Source organism: Vicia villosa, linkage group LG1 (genome assembly GCF_029867415.1).
Source record: "Vicia villosa cultivar HV-30 ecotype Madison, WI linkage group LG1, Vvil1.0, whole genome shotgun sequence".
Lineage (NCBI taxonomy): Eukaryota > Viridiplantae > Streptophyta > Magnoliopsida > Fabales > Fabaceae > Vicia > Vicia villosa.
Genome location: NC_081180.1, coordinates 87643942 through 87670262, shown reverse-complemented (window position 1 = coordinate 87670262; position 26321 = coordinate 87643942). Strand labels below are relative to the sequence as shown.

The 26321-nt window shown below is 32.3% G+C and overlaps 3 protein-coding genes across 3 annotated transcripts; 1 reads left to right on the top strand and 2 right to left on the bottom strand.

Moving 5' to 3' along the window:
- The first annotated feature begins 2864 nt into the window (after positions 1-2864).
- Positions 2865-4215, top strand: LOC131643456 (mavicyanin-like). Its single transcript, XM_058913673.1, has 2 exons — positions 2865-3197; positions 3764-4215. Exons 1-2 carry the CDS (start codon positions 3023-3025, stop codon positions 4141-4143), a joined length of 555 nt encoding a protein of 184 aa, XP_058769656.1. The 5' UTR covers positions 2865-3022; the 3' UTR covers positions 4144-4215.
- Positions 4216-4367: 152 nt separating this feature from the next.
- LOC131643455 (long chain acyl-CoA synthetase 6, peroxisomal) lies at positions 4368-14650 on the bottom strand. The gene is made up of 23 exons (XM_058913672.1): positions 14362-14650; positions 12715-12775; positions 12552-12629; positions 12348-12419; positions 12168-12249; positions 11971-12076; positions 11798-11874; positions 9940-9984; positions 9770-9856; positions 9431-9520; positions 9218-9297; positions 9029-9122; positions 8063-8151; positions 7877-7965; positions 7033-7162; positions 6805-6923; positions 6276-6399; positions 6100-6186; positions 5615-5718; positions 5447-5532; positions 5048-5134; positions 4865-4951; positions 4368-4772 (listed from the first exon to the last, which is right to left on the bottom strand). The coding sequence occupies exons 1-23, from the start codon at positions 14480-14482 to the stop codon at positions 4677-4679; spliced, it is 2091 nt and encodes a 696-aa protein (XP_058769655.1). The 5' UTR covers positions 14483-14650; the 3' UTR covers positions 4368-4676.
- A 10662-nt stretch (positions 14651-25312) lies between these two features.
- LOC131648642 (uncharacterized) lies at positions 25313-25804 on the bottom strand. Its single transcript, XM_058918384.1, has one exon. The coding sequence runs from the start codon at positions 25802-25804 to the stop codon at positions 25313-25315; it is 492 nt and encodes a 163-aa protein (XP_058774367.1).
- Positions 25805-26321: the final 517 nt, after the last annotated feature.

Below are 26321 nucleotides of genomic sequence, written 5' to 3'. Positions count from 1 at the left end.
TCAAACTTCTTGTACCACTGTCTTGGAGCTTGTTTCAACCCGTATAGACTCTTTCTCAATCTACACGTGATATTTTTGGCCTTTAACTTGAAAATCATCGAGTTGTTTTATGTAAATCTCTTCCTCCAAATCACCATGAAGAAAATCCGTTTTCACATCCATTTGTTCAACCTCTAAATCAAAAGTAGCAGTTAAACTCAACGCGGTTCTGATTGATAACATCTTTACAACATGTGAGAAAAACTCATTAAAATCAACACCATTTCTTTGACAGAAACCTTTCACCGCTAATCTGAATTTATACCTTGGAGAATTAGAGTTCCTATAATGTTTAACTTTATAAATCCACCTGTTTTCCAATGCTTTTTTTCTTTTAGGAAACTTTGCTAAATCATAAGTGTGATTATCATACAATAATTTTATTTCACCATGCATTGAATCCAACCACTTTTGATTTCCATCACTTTCCATGGCCTCTTGAAAACACTCAGGTTCACCCTCATTAGTCAAGGTCATATACTCATCAAAATTATACCTTATAGAAGGTTGTCTCTTCCTGTTAGACCTCATAAGTAGAACTTGAGATGATTTTGGAGCTTCACCAAGATTATCATCATGTGACATATCATTATCTCATTCATCATCATAAGTTGATGTATTTACCTCATATCCAAGTTGCTGATCATCAACATAATCATGTGGCTCACCATTATGATCATCACCACCAACAGTATCCAGATTATGAATAGGTAATCGAACTAGATCAATATTAGACAAATTGATATCTTTCTTTGGTGTATTCTTATCCACCTTATCAATGTATTCAATAGTTTAGTCTTTCATGAACACCACATCGCGACTTCTGATAAGCTTTTTCTCTATAGGATCATACAACTTTTAACCACATCCATCTCACCCATAGCCTATGAAGATACATTATTTTTACTTTGCATCCAACTTGAATCTTTCATCCTTTGGAATATGCACAAAATCCTTACAACCAAAGACTCTAAAATGATTATACATGACATTTTTTCCAAACCAAATTTTGTTTGGAATTTCACTGTTCAAAGAAACAGTAGGAGTGAGGTTAAGAACATGCATTGTCGTGTAAGTTGCCTCACCCTAATAATGATTGCGCAACTTAGCTTCAAAGAGCATACACCTTACTCTCTCAATTAGTGTTCAATTCATCCTCTCTGATGAACCATTCAATTGAGAAGTTTTAGTAGGATACTTTTCATATGAAATATCATGTTTCAATAGGTATCAAATGGTTTTCATACTCATCGCCATTGTCAAAACAAACATATTTCTGCTTCTCTCTTGTTTACCTCTCAATCAGCACGAAATTCTTTGAACCTCTCTAACACTTGGTCTTTTGTCTTCAAGGTATAAATCCATAGTTTCCTGGAAATGTCATCAATAAAGGTATCAACATAAAGTGCAACACTAAAAGATTTTACTTTTAATGGACCACAAACATCAGAATGTATCAATTGAAGCAACTTTGATTTCTTTGAGGGAGGATATCTCTTGAAAGATACTCTAGTATGTTTACCAACCATACAATGAGAACATTTCACTAAATCTACATTCTTTAATCCTGAAAGAGCATTCTTTTTGGACAAAACATTCAACCCTTTTTAATAATATGACTAAGTCTTCGGGGTCACAAAGATGCTTCCATGTTGATATCATTCACACTGTCCCTAGTAACCAAAGTTTTTGTCCAATACAGTTTAGAAAGCTTCTTCCTCGAGACATAACAAAGTTACCTTTGTTGAGTTTCCACTTTCGAAAACCAAAGTTATATCTGGCACTCCCAAATATTGATTGCTTTTATTATTATACACTTGCCTAAAGTTACCAAATTTAATAAAGTACGAGTTTTTATCAAAAAAATTCAAAACTACACCGGAAATTTTGAGAAAATATTGAAATTTTTGATAAAAAATAATAATTTTCATGTGTTTTTACCAAAATTATACTGGAAATTTTGAAAAAATACCTGAAATTTTCGGTAAAAACTCGTGCAATTTTTACCTGCAATTTTTTATATGTAGATGTTTTTACCGAAAATTTTAAAATTTTCAGTAAAAACTCATGAAATATTTTACTAGCAATTTTAAAATATGTACATTTTTATCGAAAATTTCTAATAAAAACTCTTGTATTTTTTTACTGGAAATATCATATAACTGCTGAAAATTTCATGCATACTGAAAATTTTTAAACTCCTATAAAAAAAAATCGTTAGACCATTTTTTTTATGAGGAACATTTATAGTATTATAAAAATATATGTAAATGTCAATATGCAAATTTTAGGATGATAGATTAAATTCTCCACCATCAACAACCTAAATTACAAACACAAGTTTGCTAAGCGAACTTCTACTTATTTTGCCACTTTAACTTATCGAAGATAACTTAGGGAATTAAATTATTGAAGGAAATTTAGTAAAGTATAAAAGCAAAGTATATCAGCACTTATTAGTGAGACCAACCGCTCCTATGTAAGCCATAAATATGCTGATGAGATCAACCAGATTATGGGGGCCACATCGTCATCCAGAAATTCTCGCACGAAAAAAGACACATAAATTCATATTTATAAGAAACACCTAATAAGAAGAAAGAAAATTTTAAATTTATTTAAATTTTAAAATTTTTAATTAAATTTATAGAGTGATTGTGATAATGAATAAGAGGTACAATTTTGTATTTATTTTTTAATTAATTAAAAATTTATGATAAGTTGTATATAAAACAACTTTTTATGGTTATATCTACCTAAAAAATTTCCTCATCCAACCCCATTAGTTAACTAATTAACAAAAAGACACACCTATTAATTAGCTTTACCATCCTTGAAGTTCCAACAACAACAACAAACCTCAAAGCCTAACAAGTCTCGTCAAAAGGGTCTATAAAGTCCCCACCCCAACCCCAACCTCAACAAAAACACAAATACCAACACAATAAACCAAGGACAAGGATCTCTTTTAGAACCTATTGTCATGGCTTTGGTAGAAAGATCTATGGTTTTGTCTATAGTGTTGGTAACTATGCAGATTTCATTTTCATATGCAGCTGTTTACAAAGTTGGTGATTCTGCTGGCTGGACTACACTTGGTAATATTGACTACAAAAAATGGGCTGCTACCAAGAATTTCCAACTTGGTGACACTATTAGTAAGTCCTTTTAATCCAATTGCAGGCTTTGTTTATTCCATTCTGTTGTTTCGTCTTCATTCTTAGAATGTGTTCACATTTTCAAGGGATGAAGTGAAACAACATTAACATTATTTTACACATATGATACTCTTTTTCTAGCATTGTCCTATTTTGGTATAGAAAAACTCATATTCCATCTTTTCATGGCAACAATTTTTGTTTTTTTTTAATTATGCTCATAATTTAGCTATATTAAGATAAATAAGTATTTAAAGAATGCTTATAAAATTAAGGCTTTTTCTTTACGTATCAGATTCATAATGGTAGTTGTAAACTTGCATGACCCACCACTTTCATTTGCATTACCTTTTTGATCTATGGTGCTTTGCACAGGTTGTAGTGCACACAAAGAAATAAAACAGCATGCAATGATTTTGCATGGTGGTCTAAAATCATTAAGCATGGTTTTTACTTAATTATGATTATTCCTTCTTCAAGAATAAATCAGCAAAATTTAACTCAATTCATCTTTTTCAAGAATGAATTAGCAAATTTTAACTCCCTTAAGATGTACAATTTTGCAGTATTTGAATACAGTGCAAAATTCCACAATGTGATGCGAGTGACACATACTATGTACAAGTCATGCAATGCATCATCACCTATAGCAACATTCACCACTGGAAATGACACCATAAAGATAACAAATCATGGTCACCATTTTTTCTTCTGTGGTGTACCTGGACACTGTCAAGCAGGACAGAAAGTTGATATTAATGTACTCAAAGTTTCTCCAGTAGCTTCTTCACCTACTCCATATTCTTCAGCTTTGGCTTCTCCTCCTCCTACTGTTCCAGCTTCCAATGTACCTGGACCTTCTCCTAGCAATGCTGCACCATTAAAATTCATTGCTTTAAAGATGATAATTGGTTTTTGGGCCATGCCATTTCTTGTTCATTTCTAAATATGCTTAATGAAAAACATGTACTATTAGATGTATTATGTATTATGTATTATTACTAGAGTTGTATTTTTCCATTGCATGTAGGATTTTGCAAGAGTTGTGGTGTGTTGAATTTGAACCAAGCAAAAAATAAATAAGTGAATTCAACTACAAGCTAGTAAAGAAATTCAACAACCGAATTACATGAATTCAACAACAAAAATTCCGAGTCACAATGAGCCACATTGGCTGATAAGTGAAAATAATATTTATTGAGAATAAATATCAAAAACATCATAATGTAATTTATTCTTAAGCACTATGAATGAGAGTCTAGTCCTACCATAGTTCTTAATAAATAACTACAGCACAATACAACAAGAAATTTCAGGATCCTTTCAATGATATGTTTCTGATGCAGGAGCCATAATGATTAAAGTTTATCATGAATGCTTTGGGCATGTGTCTTTATTGGTCTTTTTTTACTTCTTATGTTTGTACAAAGATGTCCAAAACTTGCTGTGGTGCAGTGAGGAAGGGATGACTCCTCAATCTTACAAGGGTTTCATAGAAGGATCAGATTTGGAAATCTCATTATACATATCCGATATCGCTTTGCCAAAGTATTCCTTCGCTTGAGGCCTCTTAATCTGAAAATCAATGCACACATTAAAAACATAATTTTGATGTCAGGTCACATGTCAAAATGATAAATACACTAGTCTAAGGACTTGATGCTTGCCTTCATTGTAGGAGTCAGCAGACCATTTTCCATCGCAAATGGTTCAGCAACCAAAGTGACTGCTCTTGCAAATTCAAAACCTCTAAGCTACAGGGCATCAAATAAAGATACAGTTAATATTCAATATATTTACTGAAGACAGTGATTTACAAGGTCTGGATACGCCTAAAATGAATAACTTACTTGAGCCTCGCGTCCAACGGCATCCATCTCAGCCAAAACGGCCGCCTTTGCTTTTGGATTATTGCAAAGTTGTGTTAAATCATTATACTGTGCACACAAAACAGAGAGAACATCAGTTATTGTAGCATATAACTTTTATAAATCGAACAGAAATCACAGCTAAATAAAATGACTAGAGTAAATTTCATAAACATCCTTTAGACTTTGACTAAAAATATATGATTCTGCCTTCTTGATTTCAATATACTACATAGCCTTATTTTTTACCATTTGATTAAAAATAATAACTTAGTGCATGGCTTCGAGATATATCAATTGTTCTACTGGCAGTTAATATAGCACCAAATGAGCCAATGGATTTAAATTATAAGATTTAAACAACCAAAAAGCTTATAATACCACAATGCCTTCTGAAGCAGCCCATGATTTCATGACATCAGGATCCACCGAGACAACAGCTACCAAAGTAGAATTAAAGCTGTCACCTATAAAATATAAAAAACATCAGCAAGCTAGAAATGGATTAAGAAAGAGATGGAACACACGCATGCTAAACATTTTCCTTACCATATATAAAACACTGTGCCACAAAATTGCATTTGACATATACATTTTCTATCTTCTCTGGAGCAATGTACTCGCCTTGTGCCAACTTAAAGATATTCTTCTTCCTACAATGAAATGAAAAATTTAGGCTTACATGTTTAAAAACTTGAGCCATTATTGTAAAAAGTAAGCTGAGAAAATAAACAGGAAGGTTGAGGTCATGTTTCTAGCTCGTCTTGCTGGCACTGAATCTATAAAAGTTAAATGGAAGCAGGACGCAGTAACAAGCTAACAAAACCACTGACAGAACAAAGCACCAATGGAAGATAGAAAATTCACTATAAAGTGTCGTTAAAATTTGCTCATTGAAATGAGCACACTTGCATCAGATGAATCAAACAGGGAAAGTAAAAAAAAAAACCAATGATGAATAGTACACTAGGAAGCCAAGTTTATTGCTAAATAATATAGAATATTAATGAGATGGTGATACACTGGTGTCTCACCTATCAATGATTTTGAGACGACCACCAGCTATCCATGTCCCAATATCTCCGGTATGCAGCCATCCCTCTTCATCAATGACTTCTCTCCTGGTCAATTTAATGAAAAATCAGGACCATTGTAAATACGCCATGGTAAATCAAATTAATAAGAACCATAGAACAGGCGTAGAGGTTACGTTTGAACTTCATCTTTGTAATATCCTTGAAAAATAATGGGACCTCTGATACAAATTTCACCACGGGGGTTTGGCTGATCATCAGATGTGTAGTTCATTTCCGGAACATCGACAAGTTTTACCTCTGAAAAAAAAAATTTAAATCTCTAGTTACTGGGAGTTACAAGCCACAGATAAAATAAACAAAATAAAACCTCATCTTATACATTCTCTTTAAATTGTAGGTGATGATGACAGATAAAAAGTATGTTCAAAACCTCTTTTTCTTTTCATTCTCAACTATCACATTCCCTGTCAGTGATAATTCAAGTCCTTTGAATAACAAAAGTAACATCTCACTAAGTCAGTAACCATATTAAAAAAATGTTACAGCAGCCATATAGAATACAAACAATTTAAATAACCGCATATGATGAGATGTTACAACTGGGAGGTGAGGGGTTGACTGTTTGACCAATTCATAATCAAATTTATATAACTGACAATTAATATGTAACAAGCTATGAGATGTAAAATTTATACTACTCACCACAGCATGGACTTGGAGAGCCAACGTGACCACTAAGTCTGTCACCCTCATCAATGCAGCTTATAGTACAAGTAGTCTCAGTCATTCCATACCCTTCGGTCACTCTCCCACCAAAGCAACTATGAAATGAATGTCACCCATCATTAGGTCAGGATAAAAATTATCAAATATAATAAGAAAAGGACATTCTCTTTAGTATTGTATACACCAATAATATGCAAAACTCACATTTTTAAAAATTCCATAACATCAGGCGATAACGGTGAGGCACCTGATACCATAAGTCGAACTCGCCCTCCAAGTTTTTCCTTTATCTTATTGAAAACTAATCTGTCCCACATCGGAGATGGGTTCTTGCCTAAAATAAATGAAAATGCGGATGCTGAGAGTCAGTTGATTTTTAAATGATTCAACATTTCTTTTAAACGATACTACCGTGGACCGACACACGAACAAGAGGAGATGTTTACTTCTTGTTGATAAGTTTATGATCAAGAAAGTCCTCCCTCTATTACTAACTATAAGACCCATTTTTCATATCTGCTGTCCCTAAATATAAGACATTTTCAAACTTTCACATGCATCAATGATTTCTTCACAAGAATACCCATATTAAATTTATAAATGGGAAACAAAAATTTTTCTCTCTCTTATTAAAAATTTAGCAGCAGCTTATTTCCATATTTAAGTACAATTTTGTAAATTTCAAACCAGATGTTAATTATTATGTTTGCCATGTGTGTCGTCCAAAGAGCATGAACTTCAAGCTATTTAGAACATAAAATAAAACACAAGCTTTGGAAAACGAAAATTGATACTATAGTACTGTTGCTGAAAATGAGATTCAACCACCATCATCATCTACATGAAATAAAGGCATATAAAAGGTGATTCGGCCATCTTAACTCAGATAAACAGGGTATTCGTAACCGTCACAAATTAATGGCTGGTAAGAGAATTTCTTCGAGACAAATATCAATAGGATCAATGTTTAGGGCACAACAGAGATCAGTAACAGTTATGTATTATAATGAATAAACCAAACAAGATAATTGTGCAAATATATTTTTACCATGCAATAATGCCTGCCTTTTAGCATTGTAGGCGACATTGAATAACCTCTCCTTTAGACCACCGGATGTTTTAACAGCATTAATAATACTGCAGACAAAAAAAAAACAACCAAATAGCACAATTAATAAACAAGAAGCAAAAGAACATTTCTAAAAATTGCAGTACTAATGTATGATTGTTCTACCCAGCATATATTCTGTTATATAGACGAGGAACACTGCAGAAGATAGTAGGTCTTAGAACTGCAAGGTCTTCTATTAATTTCAGATTATCCTGTATGCAACGGGTAAGAAGAAAATGTCAGCTTATAGCGAAGCAAAATCCAGTGACAAAATCAACCCCACTGCATCATACTTCATCCGGTATGATTTATAAACAAAAGTTGATTACATATGGCTTATATTGTTGAGATAATTATGGATTGTTGAGATAAATATGAATTGTTGAGAGTATAACTCAAATTATTGAGATAATTATGGATTGTTGAGATAACTATAGGTTGTTGAGAGAATAGCTTATATTGTTGAGATAATCATGAGTAAAGATAATTGTTTGTTGAGGGAAACTAGGAATTAGGGTTTTAGATAAACTAAAACTTCGTATTATATATATGGCATGTAACACAGTAATCTAAATACAATTCACAAAACGTAAATAAAGGGAACTATAACTACTCTATAGTCGCAGACATCGGTAATTTGGCCGAACTGCATGAACAAAGCTTTTGCGTATTTCTCTCTACTCTGATCTGTATTCGCGTTACTGTTCTAACATTAAGAATGATAATTAATCACATAATCTCATTTAAAAAATCATTTCCATTACCTGAATTACCCTTCAAGATAGTAGTAATAAATCAGTTCATTGGAAAATAGTTAAATTAAATCAGGGACATTTTATGGATACATCATTAAATAGGCCAAAAAGTGTAACTTTCCTTATATTTTATTCCAAAATATATTAGCTATATTTTTCATATAAATCATTCTGCAGGAAGTATAAGCCATAAGGTAGTACCTTGGCTTCACAAGACAACATAAAAAAAAGGCAGCTATCATTTAGAAATTTTAGGTAGGAGATAGCTCATTCAGAATTAATATATATTTGGCAAATGAAAGGGAGAGAGAAGCTTAATTTGTTTTAGACACACCCCCTGGAAGAATCCCACTGCAATGCCAAAATATACTGTCATGACTTGATTTGCTCGCTCGTAAATGTGTGCCAAAGGGAGGTAGGATATATAACTGAAAATCAAAGGTAACTAAGGTAAAGACAGTAGAATAAACTATCATGAACAAAAAATGGCAGAAACTATTGAGTACAGCAAAAAAGAACTTACACATCATTTGGGTTGAATTTTTCACCCAAAGAGGTCCCAGCAACATTTGCAATAAAGTTTTGATGGGTCAAGACGGCACCCTGACAAGATTATTTTGAGTCGCAAGATGAATAAGAAATGCTTTGTATGACTACTATAAAGCAAGGAAACTATTTTAGTGGAATAATATACCACAGAGAAAAGTAAACTGTATGTTTATAAGAACCTCCATACCTTTGGAGTTCCAGTTGTGCCACTCGTATAGCAAATGGTTGCAATATCATCAGGCTTTGGGGGGCGAAAGGGTTGAAGATTGCTGCGCCCCTATATCCAAATCATACAAACAATGAGGTGACAAATTTATCAAATGGCAGCAGATCAAATCAATTTCAAATTTGCAACACCATTTATAAAGAAGAAACCTAAAACCGATAGACCACAATAGATAGATTAGATACAAGGAGTCCTTAACACTTCCAATAATCCCAGGAAGCATGTAAATTTAATACTATATAAATATAATTGATTATGAACACACAGCGTAACATTCTTTGACTGAGACAATTAGATTACCTGACTAATAAGCTTTGTATATGAAATAATTTGAACTCCATCTGATGATGGAAGTGATGGAATTTGATCATCTATACCTCCAACTACCTGAATACAAACAATAAATCATTATGGACTTGCTTTGTGAAAGAACATTTAATTATAAATATAAGCCATAAATCCAGACATACCACAATAAGCCGCACGGTTGGAATTTCAGACAAGTAGCTCAGCAACTGCAAAGTAAGATGACATAATACATAAATTATGTAAAAGAAGATTGAGAGCTATATATGTAACACTAGTAAAAAGAAGAGGAAAGAAGCAGGAGTACATTTAATTTGTATTTCATCAGAGGATAGCCAATTAGTTGATGCTGGTTAAAATGAATAGTAAAAACTCTCCTTTTACGCCATAGGAAATATATTATCGCCCTATTATTTAGCAATTTTGTATATTATGATCACAAATCCTTATATAAAATACTTGCTTATAGGCTTTTAACTTAAACACCAATCTGTAAATACTGGAACTTAAATGCTAAAGCAAATAGGAGTTTGGGATAAAAACTCTTAAAGTTCCCCTTTTACAGATAATTGTGACTCCTGACTAGTGAGAAAGGTTACTGAAAAAGCACATCTTTTATTTAGCAAACCTGATCCATTTACAGAAGTTAATCCACTTAATCTATTATGATTTAAAGTTAAAATGACATTCTTTTTTATATTATTAATATGGTACGTTTTAGACGAATGTCTTTCTCTCCGATCGGGTAAATGAACTGAAGAGTTTGCCTGCTTCACTCATAATTTTTTAGACATAATTATAAATATTTTAATTTTTGTTTAAACATGCAACTAATTTCTTTTGAATATAATACTTATTACATTCAATTGGGCAAAAGTAAAAGTCATGACCTGCTCAATTGATAAGAACAATACTGGAGAGTTTGCCTGCTTCACTCACAATTTTTTAGACATAATTATAAATATTTAATTTTTTGTTTAAACATGCAACTAATTTCTTTGGAATATAATACTTGTTACATTCAATTGGGCAAAAGTAAAACTCATGACCTGCTCAATTGATAAGAACAATACTGGATTATAGAAAAACTGGTGTTCATTGATCTAAAAGAGCTGTCACAGTGCATGTGTTTTTGTGACCTAGTGCTCTGCTACTCCAATTTCCTTCGAAAACCAAATATGTCTTCTTAAGGGCCTTTCAATTATTTATAACCTATGCTCTCTGTGAAACTGTCTTGGTAACTAACTTCCTAATTAAATAGTCTACATAACTAATAGAATTATTATTGATATTCACCTACCCAAGCCTGTTATATTCCCCATCTGACTATTTCCATTCCTTAACTCGTCTCATTTTGTTTGCCAATCAATCAAATAGAAAATTAATATGTGTAAAATACAGAATTTCCAATCCCTATTAAGAAAGGGGAGAACGTTACTTAATTTTATGTGAGTAAAGAAAAATGAGAAGAGAAACCCATCCAATTATTTTCATGTCACCCAAGTATCAACTTTGCATATCTTGATTCAGTATCTCTTCTGCAAAAGGGGTGCGCTCACATTAAAAAGCAGTCCTTTTGTGGTTATAATCATCGTATTTTTCTGAGCAAATTCTTTTGAGGAGTGGTTGACGTAATGTCAAGCAGTATGCTCTATAGCATAGGGTGAATACAATGCTTAATTTGTTTTCATTTTCTTCATCACTGGCTCATTGCATCAGTAATTTATTGTCATCAGTATTAATAATCTCTATTGGTTGTTTGTGTAATCATGGACATGTGGCCTGGATTTAGGTTTAGAATGTATACTGAGAACCTATTATCCATATGTAAACATGGTCCATAAGATAATGAACCCTAAACCTAAGACTCAATCAATAGTATTCACCTTGGGGACTGCATCAAGCTTAACTAAGTCATCTAAAAGGCAACAAATGCTTCTATAGTACTCAATTTGAAGGTAACAGATGATGCATGCAACACAAAGTTTTACTTGTCTAAAACTATCATATATATGTACTTACTGAGTTTAATGTTTGAGACACGCAAAATATAACTTGTACAAGCGCATGATTAACAATAAATTTGACAGCATCAGGGCCTACAGACAAACAATTTCTTGCTGTTAATTCAACATGTTAGGCTAACATAAATACGAAAGAAAAAAAAGTTCCCTGATAAATTACAGGCAACATACCAAGAGTGTCATATAAAGGCACTGATATATATGAATATGCAGAGCAAGCATGATCAACAATGAGCCACTCAGGTCTATTAATAAAATACAACCCAATGCCAGAGCCCTGGAAAAACGCACATAGATTAATGGTTAAGTGATGCCATATGAATAATCAAATAATAATGACAACCATATAACTGTGATCTAGCACTCGCCTTTGGGATTCCATGATTAATCAAACCAGAACCTATTGCCGACCGAGCAGTACCTGCTTCTCCATATGTCATCCACTTGTACCTTAGAATTGCAGGATGAATGGAAAGGATGAGAATTATGTAAGAGAAATCTGAATGAAAAAAAAAAGATGGAACTGAAAGTTTATTAGAGCTGCTTACTCCCCAACTGTTCCATCGACGCGGACACGGGTTCCCAAATATTTGTAGTCCCGGTAAGTGTCAACTGAGCGCCTGTTATTACATAGTTTAACAAAATCCATATCAATTTCTAAATATTTCTTAGTAAAGTGATGCTACTAAGATTACACATTAACCTCGTGAAGTTAAAATAAAGTTTTGAAGAGAAAAAGGAGTAATGCTCACACAAAATTATCATGTAGTGTACCGATATCAGGATTATCAGAGAACCTGTCAATCAGCTTCAGAGGAGAACGTGCGGATCTGCCAAAAGGAAGTAAGTAGGATTACACACTTGGCTCTAGAAATATGTATAACAATTCAGATCAGGAACATGGAAGAGTTATACCTGTACACGTTCCACTTTCCTGTCTGCAATTTCTCCGGGAGTACAACACTATACCCTTGCTCTGTTCAGAAGTAAAGATCAAAACTAAAGATATAAATACAACTGACAAAAAGTAATTGCAAAAATGAAATCATGTAACAATAAAAATAGTTGGAAAGACCCATTTGTGGATAAGAAAATTTCATCAGTCGCGAGAACGGGTCAACAAATGTCAGCATTGTGAATATAATCCTTTGAAGTGATGTGATCAACACAACAGTCATTTGTTTTAAAACTGGACCGTGCATTGACCCAGTGAAGCATTGATTCACAGTTTAATGTTTGAACTGTGGTCAAAACAGTTATAAGTGAATTATATTTTTAATATCATATGATATACTAAATAATAAACCGACATGAAATACTGCAAAATTAAGACAAATTAAATTTTAAATTGATATAAAACAATTTATTCTGTTTTGTAAGGTAAAAATCAATAATAAAAATTAAGCTAAATGAATCTTTATAACTTATCCTAGGACCTTTATTTTGCTAAAAAGATGTATATTTATCAAAATACAAAATATATAGTAGATAACTGACGGTTTCAGACTGGTTCTAGTCCACCAGTTTTTACCAATTAGACCAATTCTAAAACGGTTCTCGTCTGTTTGGAATTTATACACTCATTTCCTTAAATTAAAAGCTAATAAGCATTGTATTGCTAAACTCGCTCACTAATTAGTTTTCAAATTTCATAGGTAATTATCACAGTTGGTTACTACCCAATTACCTAATTTGTGTACAATATGTTTATATGAGTATATCTGTATTAATATAATATAAAAAGTCCAGATTCATCAAACATAAGAATTGATACATCAGTATCCAAAATTTCTAGATACACCACTCAACTTTTTTCCTAATTTTTTAAAAAAGAAGCCCCAAATAATAAAAAGGCAACTAGAGCCATGTAAAATAACTTTGTCCAAATCACTTTTTGACATTTTACACTAAAATAATCTACTTTTTTTTATCAAGACCTTTTCAAAAAACATACCCTGGGAACAGAAATATCCACCATTCAGGTTTGTCTAATTCTGAGTGTAGGTAAAGCATTTATGAAAAAATTCCCCTTGGGAAGCATTTATGGCCCCATTTTTTAAAAATTAATTTTAGCTTTTACAAAAAAAGATTTATGAAAACAAAATAATTGTGCCAATGAAAATAAATAGACTTGGCCATATTTTATCCATTAAAAAACCTTGAATTAGCAATTATTATGAATAATTTCCCCTATCACAGTTAAAAAATGAGACAAACTGAATATTCCTTGTTTTTGATAAACACAATGAAGCTGAACGTTTAATGGATTTTGAAAATCCATAGTGCCATTCCGTTGACCTTATCACAAAAGAAGGAAAAAAAAAAACTGTATACAGCAATAAACTAACTCATTAATCAGTTATGAATAGTACTACTTTTTTTCATCTTTACCACAAATTAAAATACATGAAATCATAATCATCAAAAAACATTATAAAAAAAGTATCAAGATTATCATCACTAATCATGATTATCACTAATTCATCGTGATCCACCAAAAAAATTTCAGGCGAGTGCAATAGGAGCTTAAACGGATATGAGATAGGGAAAAAGAAGGAGTACCGGAGAAGAACTCGCCGGCGGTGGGATTAGATTGGATATCGGAAGGAGAGTCATCGGCGGCGGTGATGAGGTGTGCGTTGATGGCTTTGAGACGACGTTGCGCGGTAGGTGAGGGATCCATGAAGATGGTGATAGAAAACGACAAATTTAGGTGCCGTTTATTGACTCGTTATGAATCACGATGCAAGAAGAACGCAAATGAAATGGAAGAGAAGAAAGTAGATTATAGAGGAGAGTTAGAGAGGGTAATGATAATGTGTGTGATTATTATCCCAAAAATGATACAATAATATAGCATTTCATCATCCATTTGTCCTCGTCTCAAATGTATTTATTACTTAATTTATTTTGTATTATTTTGGTTTAATGAGTTGATTTAATTTATTGTATTTTTTTATAACTGTTGTAAATTTGGAAATTTAAGTTTTTAATGAGGTTGATTGTAGTGATGCCACTTAAATAACTTTTATTGAAGTTCATTATTATTTGAGATTTTATCAACAATCAACCATAAACAATAAACAATAAACTGTTTTTTTATTAATTATTTTGATTTTATCAGAGTATATTTTTAGATCTTTTTGGTAATTTTGTAATGGTAATTGTGATTTTTTTTTTTAACAAAAAGAATCAGATTTTAAATGCTAAAAATGATTGTGATTAACTGAGATTTTGATTCTGTAACAGATGAAAGATGTAACTTATATATAGAAATTATATAGTTTTAAAAATGGAGATTTGATAAATTTTAATTTTATATTTTGAATTATTTGTATTAGTTTGATTTAATATATTTCTTTGATAACAAAGTTTAAAATTGGTTATTTTAATTAGATAAAATATATATTTTGGTCCTTTAACTATACTCTTAGATTTAGGCTGGTGTTTTAGTTTTTTTCATCTCTTTTTGTCATCCAATTTTTAAAATATTTTATTTTAATCTTTTTTTTGTTTAACTAATGACGAAAAAACTTTGAAATCGGTTGTTGAATGAATCCGTCTCGAATAAGACAAAAAATATTAAAATAAAAAATTTTAAAAATTAAGAAATTAATATGACACGAAAAAAATTAACAAAACCAACCTAAACTAAGAGTATAGTTAAGGGACAATAATAAATATTTTGTCTTTTAATTATTAATAATGTTGATAGTGTTTTCCGGATGTGTTCAGATATAAGATAGGGGAGTTTAAATATTGGGCTATCTAGGATGGAAACAATTAAATTAGACAGTTTCTTTATACATCTTCATGGCAAGCGAAATTTCATATATGCCCTTATAATTTGGAGATGTATTTCTGAAGGTACTTTTTTTTAAATAAATGATTATTTCGGAAGTGCATCCGAAGACATTTTTTTTTAGAAAAAATGTGACTTTAGAGATGCACTTCCGAAAACACCATTTTTTTAAAAGGGATGTCTTCAGAAATGCACTTCCGAAAAAATTCAATAATTATTAAAAAATTAAAATTAAGGTGAATCGATACAATTAATAGTATAATTAATTGTATTAATTAAAATATATTATTAAATATAGAGTGAAGGTCCATTTTGGTCCCTCACAAATATTACACGAGTCAAATTAGTCATTCATAATAAAATAGACACAATTTAATCCCTTATAAAATTTAACCGGATCATATAAGTTCTTATGTTAATATTTTTTTCAAATTGGTTTTTTCATAGTTTTAAACCGTGACTGAATTGCCACGTTGGATTTTATTTTATTTTCTTTTTTTAAATTTTTATTTTTAATTTCATTTTTAAACAATTATAAATTAATAATATAAAAAAGCCAAAATTGTTTCTTATAAGGAGTTGAACTCAGGCCCATGTGGTTAATCTTAAACAATTCTAAATTTAAAATAAAAAAATACAAAATTTGTATCAATATGGTCTCGAACCTAAGTCTCTTCAGATTAAATGACAGTCAATTTAATAAAATAGAAATTGATTTATCTATTTGTAAATGATAGTCACTTTACTAACAATAGAAATTGATTTGTTTAGTTGTTATTCATAGTCACTTTACTAACCGTAGAAATTGATTTGTCTAGTTGTAAATGATAATCACTTTATTAACAATAGAAATTGATTTATCTAATTGTAAATGATAGTCACTTTACTAACAATAGAAATTGATTTGTCTTGTTGTAAATGATATTCACTTTACTAACGATAGAAATTAGTTTGTCTAGTTGTAAAGTGAAAATCATTTAACTTGAAGGGACTTGGATTTGAGACCTCATAGATAAAAATTTATGTATAAAATTTGTTAATATTAGTATAAATCATGAAATTCAACGTGTCAGTCCAGTCACGGTTTAAAAGTATGAAAAGAACCGGTTTAGAAGTAGGAAAAAACCTATTTGGGAAAAATATTAGCAGAAGGACTAATATGATCCGGTTAAATTACTAAGTTGGGCCAATTTTTTTGTGAGGGACTAATTTGACTCGTGTAATATTTGTGAGGGACCAAAATGGATCTTCACTCTTAAATATATATCATTATAATCAAAATATAGTAATAATATTAACCTAATAAATATTTAATTCAACATCTTCTTTTTATATATAAAATTAATAATAATAATAAAGATATTTATTTACTATTCAATTATTATTTTTTATAATAAAAAAAAATCATTTCATAAACTAATTTTCAAAAAAAAATTATAGTTAAAAAAGTTCATTTTATAAATAAAATTTCCAAAACAATTTTAAATTTAAAAATTATTTTATATATAAATGATTTTTTATCATAATTTGTTATTAAAATAATTTTTATATTTATGATTTTTATTTATTATTTTGAAAAATTATGTAATTTAAAATTTATATTAAAATATGAATAAAGTAGTAAATAGTTTTATTTTTACTTGATCTCTTTTATTTTAAATTTTTGTTGAATAATTATTAATGTATTTATTTTTTATATAATCATAATTGTTGTGTATTAATTATAATTTTAGTAATTATTAATATAAAATTTATCAAAAAATAATGAAATTTTTTGAGTTTTATTTTGTAAAGGAATTAGAATAGAAATATGAACAGTATAATTATCATTATTATAACTTATAAATTATATCAATTTTAAGATATCTGAACTAATCAATATTCTAAAATTTTTAATTTTTTCGGATATGGATATCCGAACAAACCTCTGATAATTTTTTGGGGTTTTTTCAGATATGCATATCCGAATTAACCAAAATCTCAATTTTTTGGGGTGTTTTCGGAGATGCATCTCTGAATTAATCAAATTTCTAATTTTTTTAGGTGTTTTCGGAGATGCATCTCCGAAGGATATTTTGGAATTTTCAGCAGGGGTTTTCACCCTATGGGGATCTATAAAGAAATTGTCTTAAATTATGGGATGACAAATGGCTAGGTAAAACTTTGTGGTATGAAAACTGAGATGTTGGATAAGTCAATTTAAATACAATACATTCATTTTAAGTTGATTGATTTTAAGAAACGAGTATAAGTATAAATTAAACCGTAAAATATATATAATAAAGAAATATAGTTAGAGAGATTATATTAGATATTATATATTGGTTCGACTTTAAATTGTGCGGTCTATTTTAGTTTCCAAAAGATTTTTTTGAAATTTTCATTATCAACAATTTGAGTTTTTATATGGGATCGGTCAAACAACCTTTCTTACACCAAAATTTCTATTAGGTTTAATTTACAACCTCAAAGTTAATTGAAAATGCACATTATAACTAAAATCTTGAATTACAATTTCAACACGATAACACGACTTTCAATATAATCTTTCACTCTCTCAATACTAAAGTATTATATAGTGAATAAAATTATTTTTAGAAGGAAAAAAGTGAGATAAGAGATTATTAAATTTGGAAAAAATGTGTTTTGGAAGTGAGCACAACACTTTCTATATAGGGAAAAATTATCTGAAAAAGGAAACAATAAATGGGTATGCATGTTCTCTAATTGATTACCTTGTGGCGCTAATCGATTAGACTTTTTCAAAAAAAGGAAATCATAAGTTAGGTTTGCTCCTTAATCAATTAAGTGACTTCCTAATCGATTAGTAAGCGAACTCGCCCCTTAATCAATTTTAAGAAAGCTTTAGTCGATTAGACAACGAGTTTTGCTTTCCTAATTGATTTTAATTTCTTCTTAATCGATTAAGCAATCGTTTTGGATCGGCCAAAGGGACACATAATTACTACCCAAAGAGTATAATGAACCACCACATCACATGTGGAGCAGGTGTTCTATCCTAGTCAAGAATGCAGGTGGTCTCAATCCAAGATCAATTAAACTTATATTTGTCTCTCACATTGAAAATTCAGTAAGATCCTATAATCGCCTTACTATATAAGAGGGAGAGTGTGTCATTTCAAAGGTAATTCAAACTCAAATCTCATTTACTTCATCTTACTATCATATTGACGTAGGCATTGAAGTGTTAACCTTGCAGGTTAGCCTCTCTTATACCATACCTAAAGCTCAAGTCTATTGTTACGATCCACATCCATCAGTCACTGATCAATTCAGGTTCCCACGCAGAATACTACTAATCAAAAAGACAAAAACACTTAAGCATTAGACCATACGAGCTTTCACATATTTAGTTCCTCTAGTGTTGATCTATTTTAATTTAATTTGACTTGTTTGTTATCAACATTATAACTTGGTCAACTTTGCTTTCTGGTATATTCTTGTTTGATTATGATTATGAGTAACTTATCCTTATTATGTTTTCATCATCAAAATCTCTTAATGCTTTAATTTGCACAACATATAGAACCTCAGTCTCTCATTTTTTGATGATGACAACACATCTCTCAAAGAGACGGTAATTTAGAAAATTACAAATGAAAAATAATAAAGTAGGTAACTCTCCCTCACAGATAAAGATAATATACTTTACTCTTACTAAGATTATATTTCTCATTCTTTGCCATTATCAAAAAGTGGGAAAGAAGTGTAAGAACAAGATTTGGTTTTTGCATCGGGCCTTTAGTTTTGGTGATAACAATACATTGTTTCGTAGAGAACAATTGTATACCCTAATGGTTTTGTCTAGTGTGTAGTTCAGTGTTAATAGATTCTGAATCTAAAGAAGTGACATGTGATGTCATCAGTTTCTTAAGAAGACATTGACAATAGGTCTTTATAGTTGTAATCAAGTTTGATTATAGTGGATTAAGTCCTTGTGAGAAGGTGAAATCATATTGGTTGATGGACTGAAGGTAGCTTCGTTAACAGCGAACCAGAATAAAAATATCGTGTTCATTATTTTTATTCTAAGTTATTTGTTTAATTGTCTTGGGAAGAAAAAAATTTCATTCTTGAAACCCAATTCAAACACCAATTTCTTGTGTTTCCTTAACCTTCAACAAGAAGAAGAAGAAGAAGAGAGATAAATATATAGTAGATATGTCATATAGATCTAGACAAGCAACACATTAACACATTTAGAGTAATTTGGTGGATAAGCAAACAACATTATATATCAAAAAGAGGGATTACAAAAATAAGAGAGAGAGAGAGAGAGAGAGAGAGAGAGAGAGAGAGAGAGAGAGAGAGAGAAGCCGAGAACAAAGCAAGCAAATAGATATAAATAAGAGAAAATAATACAACAATATAACTACATGTTGTTGCAATCATTATCATCATCAAATTTCCTAGGAGGAATTGGTATTCTGAATTGAGCCATGTGATTTGCAAGGAAGGATACTTAGGTTGACATCTGACGAAGAATTCGGGTGTTTTCTAAATTCATCATGTTTTTATCTTGAGTGTTAGTTAATATGTAGTTGAGCAAAGATTTTATTAAAGGAGTTTGAGGTATCTCAAAATATAAATCTTTTAGATTTGATGTCCCTATTTTTTTAGGAGCTTGTTGTGCACGCTTAGGAGCAGTATTATGCACTAAAATCTCATTGTTGTCTTTGATCTTCATTTGCTTCAAAGTGTTTATCTAAAATTTTATGCAGCTAGAAATCGAATCCTTCCCCTCTAAACTGACTTTAGCATGGAGCTGAATCTTAGTGATTAAATTACCATATGTTAACCATGATTTCCCCTTCCTCCGCTTATCTAACATATGTTGAATTGTTCCATTGTCTCAGTTGTTCTCAATTTTGTGGGATAGTAGCAAAGTGACCAGAATATCGGTCCTCAATAATTTCTCTAGGTTGAATTTCCTTGGGATTAACACATGGGTAACCCCATATTGAATGAGATAGAAGGTTGGAGTCATCTATCCCACACGGAAAAGGACTTTAAGACTAGCCATTGGATTAAAAATAAATGATTGAGTAGCAGAGAGAAAGTTGAATTATTCACAAAACTTAAAGCATTAGAATAGTAGAGGGAGGCATCCTAGGGTAAATTGAAAAGTTCCCAAAATTCATCAACAATTAGAGAAAAAAAACTTGAGTTTTATGTACCTCATATGTGATTAATGCTTCTTTGAAGTGGAGATTGTCATAAAACATCCTCTCTAGCATTGTAAACACTTCTTTTGGTTTATGGCACAAGAAGCTTTTGAGATTGGTTTTTTGAACAAGTCAAAGAACTCAAACTCTCCATGTTAGCTTTCACCAATGTAGTGTGGTTTAAGAAGAGGGGGGGTCAATGAAGTGATCATTGAAGTATCTCACTCGAATTTCATATGACAAATATTCGGACTCATAAGCTTATGATGATGTGCTAGTAGAGGTACAAATTTTTTTTGGTTCCATTTAGTGATGGTGATAATAAAATAGTAACAAATAAGTAGTACACAAAAATAAGAAAGAAAAGCAAAATAGAGAAGGTAGATGAAGATATGCGAGATAAATAAGAGAGAAAGAAGAATTATCTATTGATAGTTGTCATCTAATCGATTAGAAGTTGTTATAATTAATTATAAAATTAAACCTAATTGATTCATGATTTGATGATGAAAAATTGTTGAAACTTTAGAAGTTATAATTGATTATATCATTGGTTTAATTGATTAGATGCGTTGATTTGAAATTTAAAAGTTTTAATCAATTAACCTTATGGTTCAATTGATTATCAGACGATATTTTTCAACTTTTTGTACTATTTTAACATTAAAATAATTTTGTGCCAAATTTCTTTGTATACCTCCCCTTTAAGTCCCTAGCCCCTTTTTCTTTTTGACAAAAACTAAACACATAAATAAACAAATAAATAATTCTATGATCTTTCGGGAATAAATTGTCCTTCTCTTCTTTTATAAACTCTTTGAATATTCTAATAATAGAGGTCATTTTGATTTCTTTCTCTAAGTTTTTCTCTCTAGTACTCGTTTTAATGAATTCTAAGAATTCTTTACACTGCAAAGCATTCATACAAAAATTAATTTTAAATTTTAACTTTTTGTACCCATATTTATTTGATTCCTTTTGTGTTAGTAGATTTAATATATACCATGTTATTGTAATAGAATCTAGGAGCTTATATTAACTCGTGATTATTTTTTTAAAACCGTGTGAATCAATGTGACTATTACTACTATGGTACATGGAGTAGCTCAACTGATATATGCTAGATGAGTTAAATTGGTATAAGTTATTGGTCTAAAGCTTAATTCCCTGATGCATCATTTATTTATATTTATGCATTTTTGTAAACAAGTCGTTAACATTTTTTTTTTATAATAGGGAGGGCCTAAGCCCTAAAAACAGAAAAGCTAAACAAACACAACTCTAGGGTATGAAACCCCTTGCTTATCATGCTCAAAATTCTCAAAAAGCCAGAAAGGCATATCCAAATAAAATGTGTAATTAGCCTTTGACTCCTTCCCATGCAGATCCAGCAGGTGAGCACAACCATTAGACTCCCTATAGACATGATGCACCTCCACACTCTCCAGTCTACGCATCCACTTGTGAATATTCCGAACCAAGTTGCACTTAGACAGCCTCTTAGTCCCATTTTTGGTACTAATATCCACCGCTTCTTTAGAATCCGATTCGATTATCACTCTCTGATAACCATGCTCTATCACCATCTTCAGCCCATCATGAATTCCCCATAACTCTGCCATAAGCGGGCTACTAGTCCCAACACACTTCGCAAAACCACCACACCACATACCCTCGTCATTTCTAATAATCCCTCCACATCCTAAAACACCCTTATAAGAGTGAGCTCCATCCATATTAAGTTTGACAAACTCCTTTTTAGGCAAATTCCACTTAATCATTCTTTCAACCTTATTCCTCTCCATGACTTTAGAATTGATAGCAGCAATTTTGTAACTTTCTACTCTGGATGCAATTATCCCATGCATATCCCACGGCCTCACAAAGTTAACATCATGACGCTCACGATTACGCCATTCCCAAATAGCATGGCATGCAGTGGCCCAGAAGCTGCACCAATCATCCTTCCCTTCGTCAGACACTTGAGTAGCAGTATTCATGTTCAAATCTAACCAGTCCTGCAAATCATACTCATAAAAGCCATGCAACAAATTGTCCGGAATCTTATTCTCCCAAACCTTTTTAACTGAACTGCAATCTCTTAGAACATGCAACGTAGTCTCATTATACCACCCACAATGGCCACAACACGTACTCCCCATCCCAAAGTGCTGCATCCTTTCACCCGTAAGCAACCTATCGTGACGAAGCAGCCAAACAAAGCAACGAACTCTTTATGGCACCTTCAACATCCATATTCTCCTCCATCTTTGACTCTCTTCAGGGTCATTCACCTCCATAATATACTTGTAAAGGCTGCTAACTGTGAGAGATCCATCATCCTTGGTAGCTACTTCAAAACTATCTGCACCATTGTCCATAATTGGAGGATGTATAGCTGCAATTTGGAACTGGATATCCTGTGGAAGCCAGTTAAGAACCTCCCACTTCCACTCACCATTGCTACCAACAAGATCATAAACTTTAGCCTCTAGTAACTCAGTAGGTATACTTATATTGCAGTCCATTATTCTAGTTCCTCTACTCACCCAATTATCCCTCCACGCCTCAATACTATCACCATTACCAACATTCCACTTTCCAAGATCCAATAATGTGGGAGTTGTCTTAACAATGGCCTTCCAAAGATTAGAGTCCATGTTCCTCGCTTGATACTCACGAGTAGGTGCTTCAACTCTATACTTGGCTCTTAACACTTGACACCATAAATCCTCATCACCGTTTAACAATATGCCCCCTAGCTTTATTATACAAACCTGGTTCGTAGTATCTAGGTCTCTCAGCCCTAGCCCTCCATCACACTTGCTAGAAGTAACAATCTCCCAACTGACAGCATGATATTTTCTATTTTGTTCCGTATCACCCCAAATGAAGGCCCGTTGCATCTTTTGGATCTCTTTAACACAAGATTTTTGAAGCAAGTTTGTCATCATTTGGTAGATAGGAATGGCTTCCATAACACTCTTGGCAAGGGTGATTCTTCCTGCGAAGGAAAGATGTCACGTTTTCCAGCTTGAAAGACTCTTTGAAATTTGATCAATCACGTAAGTGAAGTCTCCTCTCCTAAGAGCTTTCCCTTTCAAAGGAACTCCCAAGTACTTTCCAAGGCAATTAGTTTCTCTAAACCCCAACTGCTGACATAACTTATTACGTAAACCTCTCGTAACATTGTTTGAGAACATGATGCTAGACTTGTCCAAGCTTACTTCCTGCCTTGACATGCTGCAGAATGTGTCCAAGGTATTCTTCACACACCCCAGTTGAGCCTCCGATGCTTCCCCAAATATAAGTAAATCATTCGCAAACATTAGATGGGTAATGTGAACGCCTTGAACTCCTACACGAAAAGGTTTCCACTTCTTGCTCCTTACTTTATTCTCAATCAAGTGAGTCAATTTATCCATGCAAAGAACAAACAAATACAGGGACATAGGATCACCTTGACGAATTCCCCGTTGAGGACGAAAATACGCATTTTTATTTCCATTCCAATTTACATTAGTCTCCACACTAGTGACACCATGCATTATAAGATTGATCAATTTCTCCGGCAGGTTTATTTCTTTCAAGGTTCTCCATATAAACTACCAATTAAGTTTATCATACGCTTTAGCCAAATCAATTTTAACTGCAAAATACCCTCTCCTTCCTTTCTTATTGCTCATACTATGGATAACTTCATTTGCAATGATGATATTCTCATGTATCGATCTACCAAGAACGAATCCAGATTGATAAGGGGACACCAAACTAGAAAGGAACAGTTTCAGCCTGCCCACTATTACCTTAGTAATTATCTTGTATAGAGTATTACATAAGGAAATAGGGCGAAATTGAGTAATTCTTTGGGGATGATCAACTTTCGGAATCAGACAAATATCAGTTTTATTAATACCAGCTATGATACTCGGGTTTTGCCAAGTATTATGAACAAAATCACTCAGCCCTCTCCCAACCACATCCCACACCTTATGAAAGAAACCAACGGGAAATCCGTCTGGCCCAGGCACTTTCCACGGTTTCATCGAGAATAAGGCAGCTCTGACCTCCTCTATATCAATGTCTTTTTCCAGCAGCGCTAAGTTCTCCATGCTTAAAACTGGGAAGCTAATGTCAGTCTGCTTCCAATTGCACCAATTTTGTGGTCTAGAGAATAGCTCCTTATAAAACTAGTAACATGACTTTTAAGAGCTTCTGGTTCAGTAATCCATGTTCCACTTTCATCCTTAAGCATTAGAATCCTGTTCCTCTTCCTTCTCGTAATAGTTTGCAAATGGTAATACTTGGTATTTCGATCACCATCTACAAGCCATTTGGTTCTAGATCTTTGATGCCACATCAGCTCTTCTTGGTTCAAAATGCTACTCAACTCCTTTTGCAATTTGTATTCCAGTCTTCTCATGCCCCCTATGTTGTCATGGTGTTGAAGATTCTTTTGAATCCCTTCAAGTTTCTTCATAATGCCTCTCTTCTGCCTTTTGACTTTATCAAAATTTAAGAACTTCTAGTTGTCAATGCCATCAACCACATTCTTTAGGTTTTGCACAACATCCTTATCCTCTTTCCAAACATCTCGAAGCATATTACCATACGTATCATTTGTCAGCCAAGCATTTTCAAAACGAAAATGTTTCTCATGCCTGTCAAAATTATCTTCCTTTAAGTTTATGAGAATAGGATGATGATCAGAGAAGTCCACCCTCATCAAAACTTTCACATACGAATCTGGAAACCTCATTCTCCACTCATCATTGCTCAAAGCCCGATCCAGCTTTTCATAAATACGCTGGCCTCCACGATAGATTGGCCCTCTCCAAGTAAAAATAGGCCTTCGCGACTCCACATCACTAACTCGACACAACTCCATTCTATCCCTTAATCTTTTGCATCTACTCAAAGAAGGCGTCACACCACCTTTCTTTTCACTAACATAAGTAATATCATTGAAGTCTCCAGCCAACATCCACGGATTTCTCATATTGTTCGAGATTTCCATTAAGTCATCCCACAACCTCTTTTTACAATTCTCATTTGGACTTGCGTAAATAGCAGTAAAATGCTAGATGTTATTGTTCTCACTTTTAATATTGGTATGTATATATTGGTCTTCTGTCTTAATAACTTCCACCTCCATGTTGAAGGATAGAAAAACACTTAGAAAGGGGGGGGGGGGGGGGTTGAATAAGTGTAGTCTAAAAACTTGAACGATAAAAACAATATGCACAGTTATTTTTATCCTGGTTCGTTGTTAACTAAACTACTCCAGTCCACCCCCACGGAGTGATTTACCTCACCTGAGGATTTAATCCACTAATCGCAACAGATTACAATGGTTTTCCACTTAGTCCGCGACTAAGTCTTCCAGAGTATCCTGATCACAACCTGATCACTCCAGGAACAAATGCTTAGACACAAGCTAAGACTTTCTTAGAGTATCCTGACCACCACGTGATCACTCTAATTACAACTGCTTAGACACAAGCTAAGACTTCCTAGAGTATCCTGATCAACAC